Consider the following 18,180-nt stretch of genomic DNA (forward strand, 5'->3'; position numbering starts at 1 on the left):
TTTACATTTTTTTTAAAGAGTTTTTAATTGTTAGTCTATTTGGAGAGATGATGACACAGTAACAAACATCTGGACAGGCCCACACTCAAGAAGCAGCATCTGAACACTGCGTACTTTGTTCTCCCCAGCATCTAGACTGGGTTCTTTTAAAATCTACTCGCTACACAAGGCATTGCAGATGATACAGACGAGCAACCAGTAGACAGGGGCGTGTACGTGATGTTCAAGGGCGTGGAGCTTACACATCCTTCCTAGTCTGGCCGCCCTCGGGCACCTCTGTTCGGTCAGCTACCCAGAGGTTCCATGGGTGCTATTATAGCTAGAGATGCTCTCTGCTCCTCTGCCCTCCTGTGGAAGGGCCGTGATGGCTTCTGTGCTATTTTCTAAGTAGAAAGAGAGGGTATTAGGCCTTAAATCACTGGTTGCCCAACATTAGGTACAACTCTAAAGTACTTTGATCCTCTATATGCCTTAAAAAATGGCATTGTGAGTATCCACAGGATTAAAGGCAGTGTGGTATAAAGGCTAAAGTGTAGGCTCTGGGGTCTGGACCACTTGCTTCCTAGCTGCATGTCCTTAAGCAAATTAATATTCATTCTTCTATCTCACGGGTGTTTTGAGGATTAAACCATGCGTGGTGCATAGGAAGTACACTGTGTAAACATTTGTTCAGCAGAAACAGAACAGTAATTACTCTGTCAAATATTTTGTAATCACTCCAGAAGAAATAGATTGTTGCTTTGGAAGCTTATCAGGTCGGACCTAAAGCATCGCAGGCCATAGTGTGTATGAGCGAGCATGCTGGGTGTGGAAACTTGGCTGGAAAGCTTTAGTAGTCACCAAGTGTCACCGAGGTAATGGTGCTCTGGAGCAGTCACATGATACGATATATGGAATGACCAGCCTGCCACCACGTTGACAGGTGTGATGGAAAACTGTAGGTAAAGCTCAGAAATATAGATGTTGAAATTTTCTTTTTGTTGCTGTTTTTGCAGTATAAGAAAACATAAAGAAATGCAATTACTAGGTTGGAAAGGTGATTTTGTTCTGTGTCCTGAGCCTAGATTCCTAGGCTCTGGCACTCGATCTACCCTTGTGACTATGGGTTGGGGTGTATGTGTAAGTAGGAAGGAGGCCAGGCCTGCTTGGCGATCTTCAGCATCCCTGGCCATCCTGGTTGCTTTGTGTCTGCAGAAGAGAACGAGTTCATCCTGTACGCCATGCGGAAGTCCATCTACCGCTACGACTTGGCCTCGGGAGCCGTGGAGCAGATTCCTCTGTCGGGGCTGCGGGCCGCTGTGGCCCTGGACTTCGACTATGAACGGAACTGCCTGTATTGGTCTGACCTGGCGCTAGACACCATCCAGGTGGGTCCCTCAGTCCTTGGTTAAGTCTTGAGGCTGTGGCTTCTGACTGTCCAGTCCTGACAGGCTTCAAGCAAGGTGAGCAGGCAGAGGTCTACACATGGCAACCCATCTCTGGGTTGTTAGAGGAAACTGCGGTTTTCTGGTTTTTTTGTTTTTTGTTTTTTTTTGATTTGGTTTTTTTCAAGACAGGGTTTCTCTGTATAGCCCTGGCTGTCCTAGAACTCACTCTGTAGACCAGGCTGGCCTCAAACTCAGAAATCCTCCTGCCTCGGCCTCCCAGATTGCTGGGATTACAGGCATGCGCCACCACTGCCCAGTTTTGGTTTTCTGTTTTAATTTTCTTTTCCTTCCTACCTCTGCTTCTATGAGAAGGAGAAAGGATGCCCCAAAACTGAATCTTTGACTGCATCTAAGATCTTAGTTTCCTGCTAGAAAGATTCTGGGGATGGTAGTGTGTGAGTGTCAGTTGTCACCTTCCTTGTTAGCATCTTCCCTTCCATGTCAACGTGTAGCGACATTCCAGTTATCTTCAGTCCACATATCTATCCTCTCTAGCTCTCCTGAGGTCAGAAAAGAACCAGGAAGTGCCTGGGCATGGTGGGGGACTTGGGCGGGAGAATGGATTCAGCCAGATACAACTGTGTGGATCAGCAGTTGCCCAGTATACATAAAGCCCCAGGCACAGCGATCGGGACACAGAAATAAAACAACCACACAACCACAACAGCCACACATACATATAATTACATACACACAACCACACATACACACACCAGGTTAAGGCTATAGGTATTAAAGATCTCTATATAGGTTAGATATTACCTGTATACTCATGGTCAAATGTATGCATTGTAAAGATTTTTTTTTTATTTTACTTTTTGTGTACAGTGGGTGTTTTGTCTGCATGTCTGTCTGTCTGTGTGCTGCATTCATGTATGGTACCAGGGGAGGCCAAGAGAAGTGTCCTTTGGAACTGTGGAACAGACACTTTAGTTAGCCACCACGTGGGTGCTGAGAACTGAACTTTCTTCTGCAAGAGCAGGAAGCACTTTAAACTGCAGAGCCGTCTCTCCATCCCGAGCTGAACCTGGGAACGTAGCTCAGTGGTAGATCATTTGTCTAGGAAGCAGAAGTCCCTAGGTTCACCAAGAGCAAAAAGAGCGCTATCACATTTGCTCACTGTATCCTTAGTTCCAAAATCCATAGGTAAGGTAAGTTTTACATTGTGAGGGTTGGGGTTTCGGGAGACCACTGAGCGTAATTGCCCCAACAGTGACACCTGATGGCCAAGAGCCCTACAAGAGATAAAGGACTATATAAAAGGGGACAGAAGAAGGAAAAAGGAGCTGCAGTCTGGTTTTTTTGTTTTTGTTTTTTTTTTCCCATTTATTTTAAACACAGCAGACTCCCATGTCTTAGTAAAAAGATCATTTTTCTGAAAGGGGCATTGTTTTTATTAATCTATATTTATAATAATAGCACACAGTAATAGAAACAGATCAGAAGCTGTCTGTCATTCTGTTAACACATCTTCTTATATCTGCACATTTACTCCTATAAAACCCCGTGACCTGGGCAGGCCGGCTTAGCTGAAGGCAGGGTTACTGCTGAGGGACTGACCAGCCTTGAGTTAGCCACACAGTTCACAGTGTTGATTACAGCGTTCTCTTCCTAGCGTCTCTGCTTGAATGGAAGCACGGGGCAAGAGGTGATCATCAACTCCGGCCTGGAGACTGTGGAGGCGTTGGCCTTCGAACCCCTCAGCCAATTGCTTTACTGGGTGGATGCCGGCTTTAAAAAGATCGAGGTATGAGTATTCCCGGGCTCTTCATTAAGCAAGCAGGTGGAGCAGCTGGGCTCTGAGCCAGATTTGACACGAAAATAGGAAGCAGTGTGTCATAGCACTTTGGAAATTTCCCCAGGGTTTAGAGGGCCTAAGCGGGCCGAACTTCTGAGGGGATGAAAGGGGGGTCATCTCAGGATGTGTAACCTTGAGGAACCCATGCGAGGACCATTTAACGGAACCTGAAGTGTCATTTAAGATCCATGAGCGTTTGTACTTTGGCTAGCAGAAGCATCCTGTAATACCAATAATGATGATAATTTCATACTGCTGTAGTCATCATACCAATAACAGTCCATTATTATCAAAAGCAGCAATGTCTCTGTCATTCGTATTGATCTCTATCTATCTATTAGCTTTCTAGAAACCTGTTCCACCTTGTATAGCCACAGTTCCGTGAGGGTGATGAAAGGCCTGTGAACCGCCCAAAGTAGTGTGTAAGGGAATCATCTGTGCACCCTGCCTCGCAGGTTACTGCCGAGGCCCTGGAATTCTGACCCAGTAGCTCTTGGTACTGTCACTGCATGGGGACGTGACATGCAGGTTATTGAGGAGACACAGAGAGCTGCATGACATGTAGTGAGACGGAGACAGAGGCTGGGGAGGCTGCCCTGGATCCACGTATCATCTTGCCAGCCGAGGCACACGCAGCAAGGGCCTTCCTGAAACTTCCTTTTCTCCGAGTGTGAGGACGAGTCTCATTTGCTCACACTTTGAGTGCCATTTGGTGCAGGTGACACGCCAGGCCTGGTCTGGAGAGCAAGGAGTGGGAAGGACACACACATTCTCTTTCTGATTAGCTTTTAGTTTAAAGGAGCCAGGTCTGTTGGTGTACTCCTGCAATCCCAGCACTTGGCTGAGGCAGGAGGATCAAGATTTTGAGGCAGGCCTGGGCTACATAATAAAGTTAAAAGGCCAGCCGGAGGGAGGTACACAGAGAGCTTGTCTTAAAACAAATGGAAACCGTGCAAAGGAAGTTGCTCGGTGGAAAGGACATAAAGAAACCTGTCCCTTCTGCTAGGAACATTTAGTTAATCAGGCAATTGTGTGGTTGGGGAGTGGATGGCACGCAGAGGCGGAGTGAGTGGGGGAGCTTCTGGGGACTCCTGCCTCCGAGCTGAGCCTGATGCCGGAGGGGAATCCTCTCAAGACCCTGGCAGAAGGGATTGGCATATAGAATAGTTCAGTCGCCCCTCCAAATCTGTGGTTTCACATCCATGAATCAAAAATAGTAAACAAAACAAAACCAGGACAGTACTGAGTGTGCAGACATCTTTTCCTGTGTCTGCACATTTCTGAGCAACTCACCTACTACTTAGCACCAGCACTGTCGTAGGAATTGCAGGTGATCTAGGATGGTTTAAAGCATGCAGGAAGATGTGGGCAGGTGCTGAAGAGTAAGACTTCGGGAGCTTTTTGGACTCTGAGGCCCCACAACAGTTACCTCTGTGCAAGTTGTTGTGCTCCGGGGTTGGAGTCAGGGAGCACAGAATCCTAGCTTCTCCTTCAGCCCATGTGAAATTTGACCTCAACCACGGACATGATCAGCACCTTCTGATTGGCAATCAAGGCAGGCTTCCCGATGGTTCTAGAATGAAACCCCGGAGTAGAGGGGCAGGTGTAGTGAGCACGCGGTAGGCAGGGCCCATGGAGGTCTTTGGTTCTGGGGACTTTGTAAGGAACTTAGATCCCTCTCCATCTCCCCCCTTTGTTTTGTCAGGTAGCCAATCCAGATGGTGACTTCCGACTGACAATTGTCAATTCCTCTGTGCTTGATCGGCCCAGGGCTCTAGTCCTTGTACCCCAAGAAGGGTAAGTGTGTTCTACCTACGGGAAGTTAGCATTCTGCCCACTGCAAGTGAAAACTTGAGGCTGGGTTTCTGCTTCTGGTGATAGTGGGGGAGACGACCTGTTGACTGAGGCCTTTGAAGCCATAGCTTGCTTGTTGTGGTCCAATAAGAAAGTGTTATTTGATTAGAAAGCATCCAACTCTCTTAATGTCTCCAGATGTCTCACGTCTGTGGGGTGTTTCAATAGGAAAGGTAACATGAAAGAGAGTCTGTAAACCAGGCAGGCCACTGATAAATTATAAGGATATATTTTTTTTTTAATCTTGTGTTTCCATGAATCTCATAAACATTTAATTTGATCAGTCATTCTCACACACAGAACTCCCTACATGTGCAGGCTTTCATACTTAAAATTATGTGCACACGGGGTACGCATGACTGTGTTTCACTAACAACTTCATCACAGCAAACATTACTAAGAAGGAAACACTGTGTTAGCTTTTCTCTCTGTGTGTATTTATGATTGAGAATTAACACTGTTTTAAAAAGAACATTCTAAAAGAAATCTGTTGGCTCGGGTCAAGATATTGTAAGAGAAGAGAGGACCTTGAAAGGATGCTCAAGTCGGCTCTGTTCTCATTCGTTACCCTTCATCCTCCTACATGCTTGGGACGTAATCACATCACTGTTACGTAATAGTCATAGTTAGTCATACATAATTGCCTCTATTAATTTTTTTGCTTGCATTATTCAGTCTTTTTACTGGTGTTCAATCATGATCATCAAATATAGCGCGCCCCTTAGTGACACACAGGACTTGTCAGATAGAATCAGTGTATCTGTGATTTCCTGCCGTCAGCGGACATGTGCATTGAATGACAGTGGCTTATCAGAGCATATGCAGCACTTTAGTTGCTTCCATTAAAAACATGGATGACAACTGAGGTGGCAGGAAGGAGTTGATCTTGCTCGAAGGTTGCAGTCCCTCGATGAGGCAATCTGAAGCCCACCCTTACAGGATCGCTTCCAGCGGCCTGCTCAGCCGGCTTCCTTATAGAACCCAGGGCCACCTGCCCAGGGGTGGTACTGCCCACAGAGGTCTGGACCCTCCTGTATCAATCATGAATCAAGAAAATGGCCCACAGGCTTGCTCCAGGCCAGTCTGATGAAGGCAGTTCCTTAACTGAAGCTGCTCCTTCTGAGGTGACTCTAGTTTGTGTCATTGTCAAAAATTAAGTAGCGCATACAATATATAGATTTCAAGCTATTTTGTATTCAATATACTGGGGGGCATTGCAATAGGTATATTCTATTGTATAATATTACATATCACTTCCTCTGCCAATTAGCATTTGGATTAGCATGTATATATGTGCATTTCTTTGTATAGTATTGGAATAGTGTGATTATAAGCCGACTTGAGTAGGTGAATTTTTGAGTCAGGTTCAACTACATTTCTGAATGAATGTCAAATATTAAGACAGACAGCTAATAATATTATGATTGCCCTGAGGCGTTACTTACCTCTGGGAAGTAGAACCAAGGCTGTCCTGTGTCGTTCTGATGAGATTGTGTGATCCCTGTGTTGACCAGGGTGATGTTCTGGACTGACTGGGGAGACTTGAAGCCTGGGATCTACCGGAGCAACATGGATGGCTCCGCTGCCTATCGCCTTGTGTCAGAGGACGTAAAGTGGCCCAATGGCATCTCCGTGGACGGCCAGTGGATCTATTGGACGGATGCTTACCTGGACTGTATTGAGCGCATCACCTTCAGTGGCCAGCAGCGCTCAGTCATCCTTGACAACCTCCCACACCCTTACGCCATTGCTGTCTTTAAGGTGAGTCCTTGTCCTGTCATTCGCTCACATGCAAATCTGCCAGAGAAGGGGAAGAACATGGCTAGGCGCGGGCGGAGCTGAGGCCTGTTGGGCTTTTGCCTAGTTGGTCTGAGGTCTTGAAAACTGTCTGCCTTCCAAATTTGCACTAACTTGTCTGCATCGTTTATGGAGAGATGTAGGCTTCTGCCACTGCTCACATTTCAAAAGGTTGAAGGTTGAGGCCTCCTCCTCTGAGTGACTCTCTTTGCTTTGCACTGCCTGGGGCCTCGGCTCAGTTCCGTTCTCCTCCCCTGCTTTGCCCCCTGCTGACTGATGCTGTGTGCCACCTAGGTAACCTTCCAGTCGTTCTCACCCCAGGGAGCAAATGCGGCTACCTAGAATGGGGATGCATATTTTAAAACTGAGCCACCTTCCTGTGGTCCAACTAAACGAGTACTAGATAGCCTTTTCTTCCTGTTGGTGAGGTTTCAATAAAACCACTGACCCTTGCACTTAAGTGAAATTTTGACCAGGCCCATTATTCAGTGATCATCTGTTGTCCCGGCATAGTGGCGGGATGGAGTGCTCCTTGTCCTCCTGAAGTGTCCAAAAGAAGGACCATTGAACTAGATTAACAGGCAAAGGTTTTCTCTTTAGAATGAGATCTACTGGGATGACTGGTCACAGCTCAGCATCTTCAGGGCTTCGAAGTACGGCAGATCCCAAGTGGAGAGTCTAGCAAGCCAGCTCACGGGCCTGATGGACATGAAGATTTTCTACAAGGGAAAGAATGCTGGTAAGGCAGTTTCCCCTTCTACCTCCCCAGACTTGGTCTCCAGAAAGGGGCTGAGTGTGGGCAGTCTTGACTCGGAGCGAGAGCTGGCGGTTTGCCTCTCTGTTGACACGACAGCATGCACATTATTTAATTTCTTCCTAATGGCATCTTAATTTCTTTTCTAATGATACACAAACAGCTGGAAGACAGCAAGTTCTGCCTGCCTGGAGTGCTGGTGCTTAGTGGGTGATTATGCCCTCTTCCTGCCCGTGGCTTCTCAGTGGTGGGTGGTATGGGCTTCTGGCTGTAGCTGCGAGAGGTCTATCTTGAGCTTAGTCCCTCTGACACATTCACAAGGAATGGTGCATGCTGGGTTCTCAGATGCTCACACGCCCACATGTTTCAGTGCCCATTGCACATACCCAAATCTGTGGCCACACTTTGTGCAGTTTTTTTCATTCATAATCCATGCTGAATGTGTGAACCTCAGGAAATGAATGTCTTGTTTTCTCTTCTCAATGTTTTGCCAGTGCCCAGCACGTAGGAGGTGCTTAGTTCTTATTTGTTGAAAGCAAGGATAAGCAGACTTTATTTTCATTTAGAAACAAATTCTCACATTGCGGCTCAGCCTAGCCTGAAACTCACCGTGAAGCCCAGGCCAGCCATCCCCCTGCCTCAGCCTTCAAAGTGCTGAAATCAGTGCCATCATGCCTAATTGTCTCTGTTGTTTATTTTTGAGACAGAATTTCATGGTGTTACCTAGGTTGTCCTAGAACTTTCAATCCTCCTGCCTCAGCTCACTGAGCACTAGGCCTTCAGGTGTGCACCACCACTCCTGGCTAAGGGACTTCTAAAACTATTGGCTTGGGATTCCAGGACCTTCTGCCAGCCAGTTCTGCAGGCTGAGATCACTCTTATGGGAGCCTCCTTTCTTCCCTGACTGCCTATTTGCTTATCTTGAAGGAGACTGATTCTCTAGGAGAAAGGCGTGGCTTTTCTGGGAAGAATAGTCCTTTTAAGCACACCTTCCTTATCTCTATGGGGTTAAAAAGCTTCCTGGGTCTGCTGGCTTGCCTCTATTGACACAGTGCTGGGTTTCCTGTTTGAACTATAGGGGTGATAGGCACTGTTTTGCTGTTCTTGGCTTACCACCTGAAGAGAAAATTGACAAGGAAAATAATACAGTTATAGATAACCACTGTTATCCCTTTGGAACTAAGGAAGAAAGCATGGGAACTCCCTTAAGGACTCCAAAGCTGTGTGCAAACTTAAGTCAGCATTGTTTGTGTGACTTCTCAGCCGGTTGGGAGTTGGTATTAGGATCTGTGGTTTACAGATCAAAGAATGAAATCCTAGATATTAATTAGTCTTCCCAAAGGTTCTCACCAGTGTGAGAACTGCCACTAAATGGAGAAGCCGCTTTAACAAAAAAAAAAAAAAGAAGAAGAAGAAGAGGCACCCATTTTTTATGGTTTTGTGGTTTTAGTTTTTTTTCTTCTTCTTCTTCTTTTTTTTTTTTTTGTATTTTTGAGACAGGATATTATATAGCTCCAGCTCAACCTTGAGAGATAACTGATTTAAAGTAGGGCAGGGTGATGGGGCCCTGCTTCTCAGCCTCAGCACCATTCTCTCTAGTCCTGGGATGCAGGATGCCACCCCTGCTGCTCCACTTCCCAGTCTGCAAAAATGTTCTCTAAGATGCCACCTTGTCCAGAAGAGCATGGCTCCATTTTTGTGGGTGCACACAGCACGCTGGGTATGCCCCCAGCAGTCTCGATAGCACTGTTTCAGTGAGTCTGATCAACTCAGGCTCCCCACTTCCTGTCTTGGCTGCCTCTTAGGCCAGCAGCTCAAGCATGGCTGGGGGGCGGTCACACCCAGTCCCTGGGGAGCAGGGAGGTGCAGTCTGCGGCTGAACCCCAGAAGTGTTGTTTCTCCTTCCTGTTCTAAGGAGTGATTGTCACTTGAACTAGCTAGAGAAGAGTGATTGAGGGGGTTGGGTGGGACAGTGTCTGCACCTGAGGAAAGGCTAGCTTGAAGGAACGCAGGCAGACAGGGATGCAAGATCAGCTCTTAGTGTATCTCTTTGCCCCACATTTGGGATTCTCTTGTATCCTTCTTCAGGACCAAGCAGGACTTTTCCTGACAAAAGCAAGCTTCCAGTGTGTTAGACAGCCTGTTTGAGTTTAATGCTTCCAAGGTGAGGTTACCAGTGCTGTTCAGGCCCCTCATCCATAGGCTTGTTGACATTACCCTCCCTGCCTCTGTAGCACCCTGAGAGGGTACCCCAGTGCAGGATGCATTCGGGGAGCCCCCGAGTGCCAGGCCACCCACCTTTGCTATTTTTGTCATTCAATCCTAACATGCGTAGGACTTTCTATTAACCAAGCATAAAACAATGGTAGGTGTGTTTATTAGGGGATAGCTCTGTCACCCACACCACACTGAGTTTCACAGGCTTGTGTAGGCATCACTGGCTTTTCCCCAGTCCATATGCCTTCCCACACACTCATTGTCTTCTCACATGAAAGCTAGGTTCAGGGCTGGAGAGATGGCTCAGCGGTTAAGAGCACTGACTGCTCTTTTGAAGGTTCTGAGTTCAAATCCCAGCAACCACATGGTGGCTCACAACCATCCATAATGAGATCTAATGCCCTCTTTTAGGGTGTTTGAAGACAGCAACAGTGTACTTACATAAAAACAAGAAAACCACCCCCCCCCCCAAAGAAAAGAATAGCAGTGCCTTCCTGATGTGACAGCAATCAGAGTTCTGCAGTTTGATGGGTGCCTAACTGGAATAAAAAATTGGTTTGCATGGAGCAGTCAGGGAGTCAGGAGATACTTGTTGGGGAAGGCGTTTCTGGTCTTGCTATCTGGCTGGTTTTAGGCAGAGCCACAGAGCTGCCACTGTTTCTCCTGGTAGGAAGATTCTCTTTCATCCTTTAAAGCGGTCATTTTGCAAGATTATGGGTCTCTTTAGTTGGTACTGCCAGGGCTTGAAGCATTTTGGAATTCTTTTAATTCTTCTTCAGAGCCTACCATAAAGACAGGTTTCCCAGCACCTGTGAACGTGGGTGTGGATATCTGTTTCTTGAGGCAACATGAATTTGGTAATTGCTAAATATTTAGAAATTTAAGTGAGATGGTGGCAGTTTTGGATTCCTAAATGGATTCGGGAAGAATGTTCCAAAGAGAAAATCTGAAAGTGTCCTGATTGTGCCTTATGAGGATGTCCTAGGCTAAGTCTTCTAAAGGGGCATCTGCCTCTTCTTCACACGGGATAACGGTCATCATACCGCACACTGCTGGCGTCCTGTGTAAAGGGTCTATGGTGGATTCTCCCTCCGTTTCCTTGGGGCCTCCTCATGTAGCACACCCATGTTCTGCTCTGTGTCTTCGTGGTGGCTGGGATGCTCTGCCCTGCCCAGTTCTTCTCCTCAGACCTGGCGGCATGCTCGGTCTTGCCCTGCGTGAGCTCTCATCCTGGCAGTGCTGTACAGCGTTGCCTGCTTCAGCTTCTTTAAACAGGACCCACACTTTTCCTTGTCTACCTGGGGACATTCATTCTGCATGTGATAATCCTAGTCATGGCATTTTATGGGCACAGTTCATGTGAAATCATCCTGTAACTGAGCATGTTTAACGGACTGAGTCCGTCAGCCCTCCTTTCCTTGGACCACTGAGTGGTTTGAACACACAGCACAACTTGTGTTGCTTGTCATTGGGGGTAGCCCTGTGTCAACGCCTATAGTGAGCAATGTGGGACTTCTTGAGGTAGCAGAACACCTGATTCCCACAGGTGTCAGGGTAAACTGATATCTTAGGCTTCTGTTCTGGCAAGCTGGCACTGAGGCTCCTATGGTAGACTGAGTCATTTGCTGGAGTCTTTTCCAATGTTTTATCATGTGAAATTTTCTCTGTGGGTGAGTACACATGTGTTTATGTATGTGTGTATATACATATATGCATATTTGCATGCATGCATATAATGCATATATACATGTATATATATATGTGTGTATATGTATAGTGCCTCTTACTCTTTTTCTTAGCATCAAAATGATATCATCACTAAATCATTTTACTTTTATTTGCAATGCCACTTTAAACAATACCCCCAAAGCCCCCGTCAATGGCAATGGTCATCTATTGTGATGGTTAACGTTAATTGTTAACCTGACAGAATCTGGAATCCCATTCCAAATGGGGGTCTGGTCATATCTGCCGGGGGTTATCTTGATCACGTTAGTTGAGTTGGGAGAATGTTCATATGATTCATGTCACCATGCGCTGGCTGGGGTCCTGGACCGAATAAACAAACAAATGGAAGTGAATATCAATACCGCCTCCATCCTTCTCTGCTCTCGGTGTGCACAAAGGCCCAGCTCCCTCAAACTCTCTCTTTCACCAGTTCCCTGTGGGAAAGCACAAAGAAATCCCTTCTCCTTTAGGTTGCTTTGTCAGAAACAGGAAAAGAAACTAAACTATCTATGAGACTCGTTTTCCAGCCTAGCTTAAGTCTTAGATGCATGGAAACAAATCATGTGGATTTCTGGGAGGTGTGGGAGGAGATATGTCTATGAAATGACCCAACCAAAGAACCAGACAATGAGTTTTGTAAAAATATTTTCATGCTTATTTTCCTATTTCACGATTAAAACCATGAGCAAAAGAAAACGATACATACACTTTACAATTTCAGTGCCTCATGGGCCATGCTTCTGATTAGAAAATAAGTGTGGTATCCTCTGCTTCTAGTGGGAGAGGGGTGGAAGGCAGGAAAGCAATTTGGCCATGTTTTTCTGTGAGAGCCCAAGGGTGCATGTGTGCTGTGGCGTTTTGGACATCTTCTCTGGAATTCTTTTTTGCTAAGCTGACCCAGGGGAAAGATCAGCAGAGTAGTTAGATCAGTATAGTACCCGGCCCTTGTGTGGATTTATTGTAGGATAGTGGCTAATCAGGTTTATGTGTGGTTTCTCAGCCTGTTAGCTGTGCTGTGGCACAAAGGACTTGAGAAGGGGAGACCATTATCTAGGTATATATTTCAATGGAATGGCATTCGGGTTCTGAAGAGCAAAACCCATTCAAGCTGGAGCCTGTAAAAAATGTTATCGAAAGACAAGGAAGGTAGCCAGTGAGTGGAGACAAGAAAGAAAAGGAAAGGAACATGACTGCTTCTAGGTATGGTGGTGGAGAAGGTTTACTGTAGATATGTGGGAGAGCAGAGCCAGAGGCGGGGATATGCGGGAGAGAGCAGAATGCACAAGATCAGGTTGTGCTGTGCCAGGAGAAGAGAGGAAGAGGGAAAGGGACAGGAGGGACCTGCTGCAGCATCCAGGAGTCCAAATGGACAAGGAGGGCAGGTGACTAAAACAGTTAGATCATATAGGAAGAGCAGCCCAGCCCCTGGTCAGAAGAGTTCAGGATTGGGAGCAGGGTGTGCCAGCCAGGAGGACCCTGTGACAGGAAGGGACTGGGGGGATGCGGAGAGAACCTGAGTCCAGTGTCCATTTTGATATGTAACATATCAAAAAACCTCAGGGATTTGTCTGAGTTTAAAACCTAACAGCAAGGGTCTCTAAGTTGGGAGATCTGCCTGAACCCTCAGGTGACTGCAGATGGGTTTGCAAAGCCACCTTTCCTAGAGGAGAAGCTTGTTCCTGTCTCCCTTGGCATCCTGGATCTGCAGACTGTAATGGCAGACCCACCACAGCTGCGGGTTACACAGATTAGGCTTCTGAGTGCCACCGTAGGTCACCATGCTGTCACTCCAACTTAACAGGTGATTGCGAAGCCTACGGTAACTTAATTCCGCAGCCCCACCCATCTTTTTAACTTTGTTTGTATGTGTTTGAGTGTTTGTCTGCATGTAAGAATGTGCGCCACGTGCTTGCCTGGTACCCACACAAGTCAGAAGGTGTCAAAACCATAGAACTGGAGCTACAGATGGCTGGGAGCTGTCTGTGAACCCTGCGGGCGCTGGGCATGGAACCTGGGTCTTCTACAAGAACAAATGCTCTTAATGACTGAGCCATTTTCTCTAGTCCCATAGGCCCACGCAGTCTTATAGAGAGGTCATTGAGAAGCCCTCACTGTGAGGATTAGGCCCTTACGTAGGCCTCCAAACAGAGGTTTACCAATGTGGTTGATGCTTCAGAAATTTTCTAAGGTCCCCACCACTTGATCTGTGAGACAACTTTCAGTGGCTCCCGTTCTCCGGCTGCCCCACGGCACGTATGTATTAACCTAAGTGTGCCTTCTGTGTTTTCTCTCCAGGAAGCAATGCCTGCGTGCCTCAGCCCTGCAGTCTACTGTGCCTTCCTAAAGCCAACAACAGCAAAAGCTGCAGGTGTCCAGAAGGTGTGACCAGCAGTGTCCTTCCCTCTGGGGACCTGATGTGTGACTGCCCTCAGGGCTATCAGAGGAAGAACAACACCTGTGTCAAAGAAGGTGTGTCCCTGGTTTTCCCTATGCTCTTTTTCCGTTCTTTGTTGATCCCAGTAGTTCCTAGGTTTTGGATATTAGAAAATGTCCCAGGTGGAAATGATACCTGTTAGATACCAAGAGGTATTCTGGTCCAGGCTGTAAAGCCTCTGGCTCTTCACAGCAGTCTCAGGCCGTTCATATAAAGATCATAGCTGTGGCCCTTGTTTTGATGGCAAGTGATACAGCCTCCCTCAGGTCCAACTCCCTTTTGTTCTGTGTATTCCTCTGTGCAACCACGGAGCAGCTTGCCTTCCAAATGTAACTGGCTAAACTCTGTCAGAGCAGAGTGCTTTCTGTCTGCCGTTACAGAGCTTGGAATGGCCCAGATGTTCGGAATCAGGCTTGGCAGAGGTCTAAAAGTCTTGACTTCCAAGCTGTGAGCAAGTCAGTGACAGTAGGAGCCTTCTCTTTAACCAGTTAGAATTTGAATAAATGTTTTGAGAGAGAGAGAGAGACAGAGACAGAGACAGAGAGAGAGAGAGAAAGAGAGAGAGAGAGAGAGAAAGAGAGAGAAAGAGAATTTGACTTGACACCCCCTCAATTCACCCAGGTCCCCCAACCCTTATCTTATTGCCACCCCTACCCCCACCTCTCCACCCCACCTCACCACCCCCCCAGTTTCAAGCCTCATATTCCTGTCAGCCTGAGTCTAGGAAAGGTGGTCTGGCCTGAAGTTCATGGATTGATGGCTGAATTCCTGTGTTTTCCTTCTTCTCTGGGTCATATTTACTTAGCAGTCCTAACCACACTTGTCTGAGGCCAGGGCAGGCGAGTGTACAATAGAGGCTTTATTAGCCAGTTTCTCTAAGAAATACAAATGGAGAAAAGATGACCCTCCCTCCCTCAGAAACAGGAAGCTTCCTTTCATGCTCCTAATGGCGTCTTAAAGCTATTTGGAAAGAAAGTCAACAGTAAATTATAAGAAGAGGGCAGAAAGGTTTCTCTAGTCACCATCGGAATGCTTTAGATTGTCCACACAGCTACTGGTGTCCTTGACCCAGTGTGCTGAACGAAGCTTTTATGTCCTCTGTAAATTCTTGCTTCAAAGGAACCATGGGACCAAAAAAAGAAAAAAATCATAAAATCTTAGTAAGCTGCTTATTTATTAAAGTAGTATATACACGGATATATAACTATTGTCTAACTACATAAAATCATCCCTTCCTAACCCCAAATCCATGACTTCTGGGGTAATAGATTCTATGGATCCTCAAGTGCTTTGTATAAGAGCATAGGATTTGCATGTAACCCGCTGGATGCATTTCCTTTGTAGAAGAGCACGTAACACATATCCAGCCTACTGTATACGTTAGATCACTTCTAGACTGCTGATAATACCTACTACAGTTCAGGGAATAATATCAAGGAGAACAAAGTTTGTCCAGGTGCAGTACAGATGCGATCCCTCCCCCACCCCCTGCATATTTCTGGTGTTTGGTTAGCTGAATCTTGAACGTGGAAGTCGTGAGTACACAGAGCCAAATAGGTGCATATTATCGCTGTAGGCGGATGGCCTGGGTACGTCTGATGCTCTGTAGACATGGCCTCTTGTTTCCCGGGAGACCCAGCTGCTATCAGCCTTTTCCTTTTCTTCATAGTACTCACCTCCACACACTGGCAGCCCGCCTCTTCTTCAGTTTTGATTTAAAGAGGAAAGAAAGAGGCTCGTGAAGGGTGTGTGTATATGTGCGTGCACGTGTGTGTGTGTACATATGTGTGTGTGTGTGTGTGCTTGTGTGCTTCCTGTCTCCTGTGCATGCATGCATGTCCACTTGGACCTTCCGTCCCCTGCTCCATCCCATCCGTAGCAGAATGCAGTTGGGGGAAGAGAAAAAGGAAACCTAGAAGAGAATGTTTTTGTGGTCCGGTGGACGAAGAATAACCCTGGCTCCCCTCCTCCCCCTGTTTTAGAGAACACCTGTCTTCGTAACCAGTATCGCTGCAGCAACGGCAACTGCATCAACAGCATTTGGTGGTGTGATTTCGACAATGACTGTGGAGACATGAGTGACGAGAGAAACTGCCGTGAGTCTCCAGGCATAGGCACCATTGCTCAGGGGTCTGGCTGGTCCTTCTGGCCCGAGGCCTATAGTTTGGGGTTCTGGCTGGACACTGCTATGGTGCTTATCTAAATGGATGGGATTTTGGCAGAAACCCCACATATAAATATATGTTATGCTATCAATTTGTTACATGTGTAAGGCTGAAACTGAGCTCACTGGACAACATGGGTTGTTGAGTTTGGTGTCTTCACCGTACTACCGGGTGTTGTCACTGGTAGCTGAGAGGTGCATGACATGATTTGATTTGTTGTCACAGAAGGGTCCTGTAAGAGAGAAGGATTGGGATGGTCATGGGCTAGTTGTGGTAAGAAGCCAGCTTTTGATTTGGCTGCATATTCTTAGATTCCAGCCGTAAGGTTCCTGGTCATCTTTGAGGAGCTATATGCATCATTAATCTCCAGGCTAACCGCTTCTTTTCCTACCCTATTTATGACAATAACTACTTACTCTAGATGGTTGTTACTCAGTGATTTTTACCTTGTCTTTGAGATTACTATAATAGTTTTATTAAAAGTTGTATTATCCTAAAAAAAAAAAAAAAACAAATTCAGCACTCAGACATTTCAAAGCCAGGCAACAGGTGTCACCTCCTATGCTGCTTCTGTTAGGTGATGCAGGGGCGTGCCAGGCTGAAGAGAGATTAGCCTGTTATAACTGGTCAGGGGAGCCGTGGGGCCTGGAATGTGGAGGAACGTTGGTAGGTGTGTCATGTTCAAATGACCTTTTCACTGAGAGGCTTCTAAGGCCCAGCTCCATTTTACAGGCTTAGAGACAGACATCTGCTTAGCTTTGGTTCTCTTTTCCCAGCGTAGGTTTGAATGGTTTTGAATTTCTTCATAAAGACATACACTCACTGATACTTAGCACCTCTATCTCGGAGTCTTTGCTGGGTTTCCAGTAGGTAGGGAAGTTTGCGTCTGAGAAGCCAGTGGGCAGTTGAGTAGAGGCCTGCATGCCAGGATGAGTTACTGTATTGCCCTGGAAAGGCACCCCCATCGGCTCCTGTATGCACAGCGAGGTCGTCTGAGGAGCATGGGGAGCACTGAGCAGAGGTAGAGTGATGACCACGGAGCCTTGTGCTCCCCCTCCCATGGATGACAGGGCAGGTAGGATACGATGCATAGCCCAGATCTGCAGTTCTGTGGGTGTTGCTGGAACAGTAGACAGGAACCACCCATGTGCTGTGGTAAGGACTTGCCTTTGGAAGGATAAACGGTGAGCACAATGAACTGGATGAGAGGGATCCCGACTGCAAGCAGGGAACCCAGAGACCACGCCAAGCCTGTGCTTCGTATCCATTACCCCTGGCTACCCAGAGGCTCTCTGTAGAACAGGCTGATGAGGGAAGCCTGTGGGTCCTGGCAGATTGTGTAGGCCTTCCATGGGGCACATGCTGGGGATCCATGTCCCTTAACACGGATTAATGATTTTAGAGCAAGCTTATCTAGTTTGCATCTAAGGTAGCTCTTTAGGTTCACCTGGGCCTTGTGATGTCCTTACCTACCATCTTTGGCTTGTTAGGAGTTTCGTATGAGCTTTATATACTCCCATTTTCCCTTGACCTCAGTGTATGCAAGTTTCCCATCCGGGGAAAGAGCTATATTAGTTCTTCTGTCCTATATTACATCCCAACACCAGTTTCCTCTCCCTCCTATCCTCTCAGTCCCTCTCACCACCCCTCTCCCCAAGATCCACTCCTCCTCCATTTTCCTTCAGAATAGAGCAGGCCTCCCAGGGATATCAACAGAACACAGCATAACAAGTTATAATGAGACCAGGCACACACCCTCATAAAAAGGCTGGCTGAGACAATCCAGTGGAGAAAAAGGGTCCCAAAAGCAGTAAAAAGAGTCAGAGACAGCTCCTGCTCCCACTGTTAGGAGTCCCATAAAACACCCAGCTATACAACCATACCGTATATGCAGAGGACCCCCCCCCCCGATTGTCACCTCCGTCTCTGTGAACCCTTATAAGCCCTGGCTAATTGATTCTGTGGGCCCTGCTGTGGTGGTGCAAAGGAGTATCTTAAGTGGCAGA

The 18,180-nt window shown here is 46.8% G+C and overlaps 1 protein-coding gene across 2 annotated transcripts in view; it reads left to right on the forward strand.

The window, feature by feature from the left end:
- The window catches only part of Sorl1 (sortilin related receptor 1), a 162,761-nt gene that overhangs the window by 87,915 nt on the left and 56,666 nt on the right, over window positions 1-18,180 (forward strand). For both annotated transcript variants that reach the window (XM_052188613.1, XM_052188614.1), the window contains 7 exons: window positions 1,195-1,367; window positions 3,043-3,174; window positions 4,931-5,022; window positions 6,594-6,840; window positions 7,477-7,615; window positions 13,871-14,044; window positions 15,992-16,105. In XM_052188613.1, the coding sequence (XP_052044573.1) occupies window positions 1,195-1,367; window positions 3,043-3,174; window positions 4,931-5,022; window positions 6,594-6,840; window positions 7,477-7,615; window positions 13,871-14,044; window positions 15,992-16,105 (1,071 nt within the window). The remainder of the gene's footprint in view (window positions 1-1,194; window positions 1,368-3,042; window positions 3,175-4,930; window positions 5,023-6,593; window positions 6,841-7,476; window positions 7,616-13,870; window positions 14,045-15,991; window positions 16,106-18,180) is intronic.

This window comes from Apodemus sylvaticus, chromosome 7, assembly GCF_947179515.1.
Source record: "Apodemus sylvaticus chromosome 7, mApoSyl1.1, whole genome shotgun sequence".
NCBI classification, from domain to species: Eukaryota; Metazoa; Chordata; class Mammalia; order Rodentia; family Muridae; genus Apodemus; species Apodemus sylvaticus.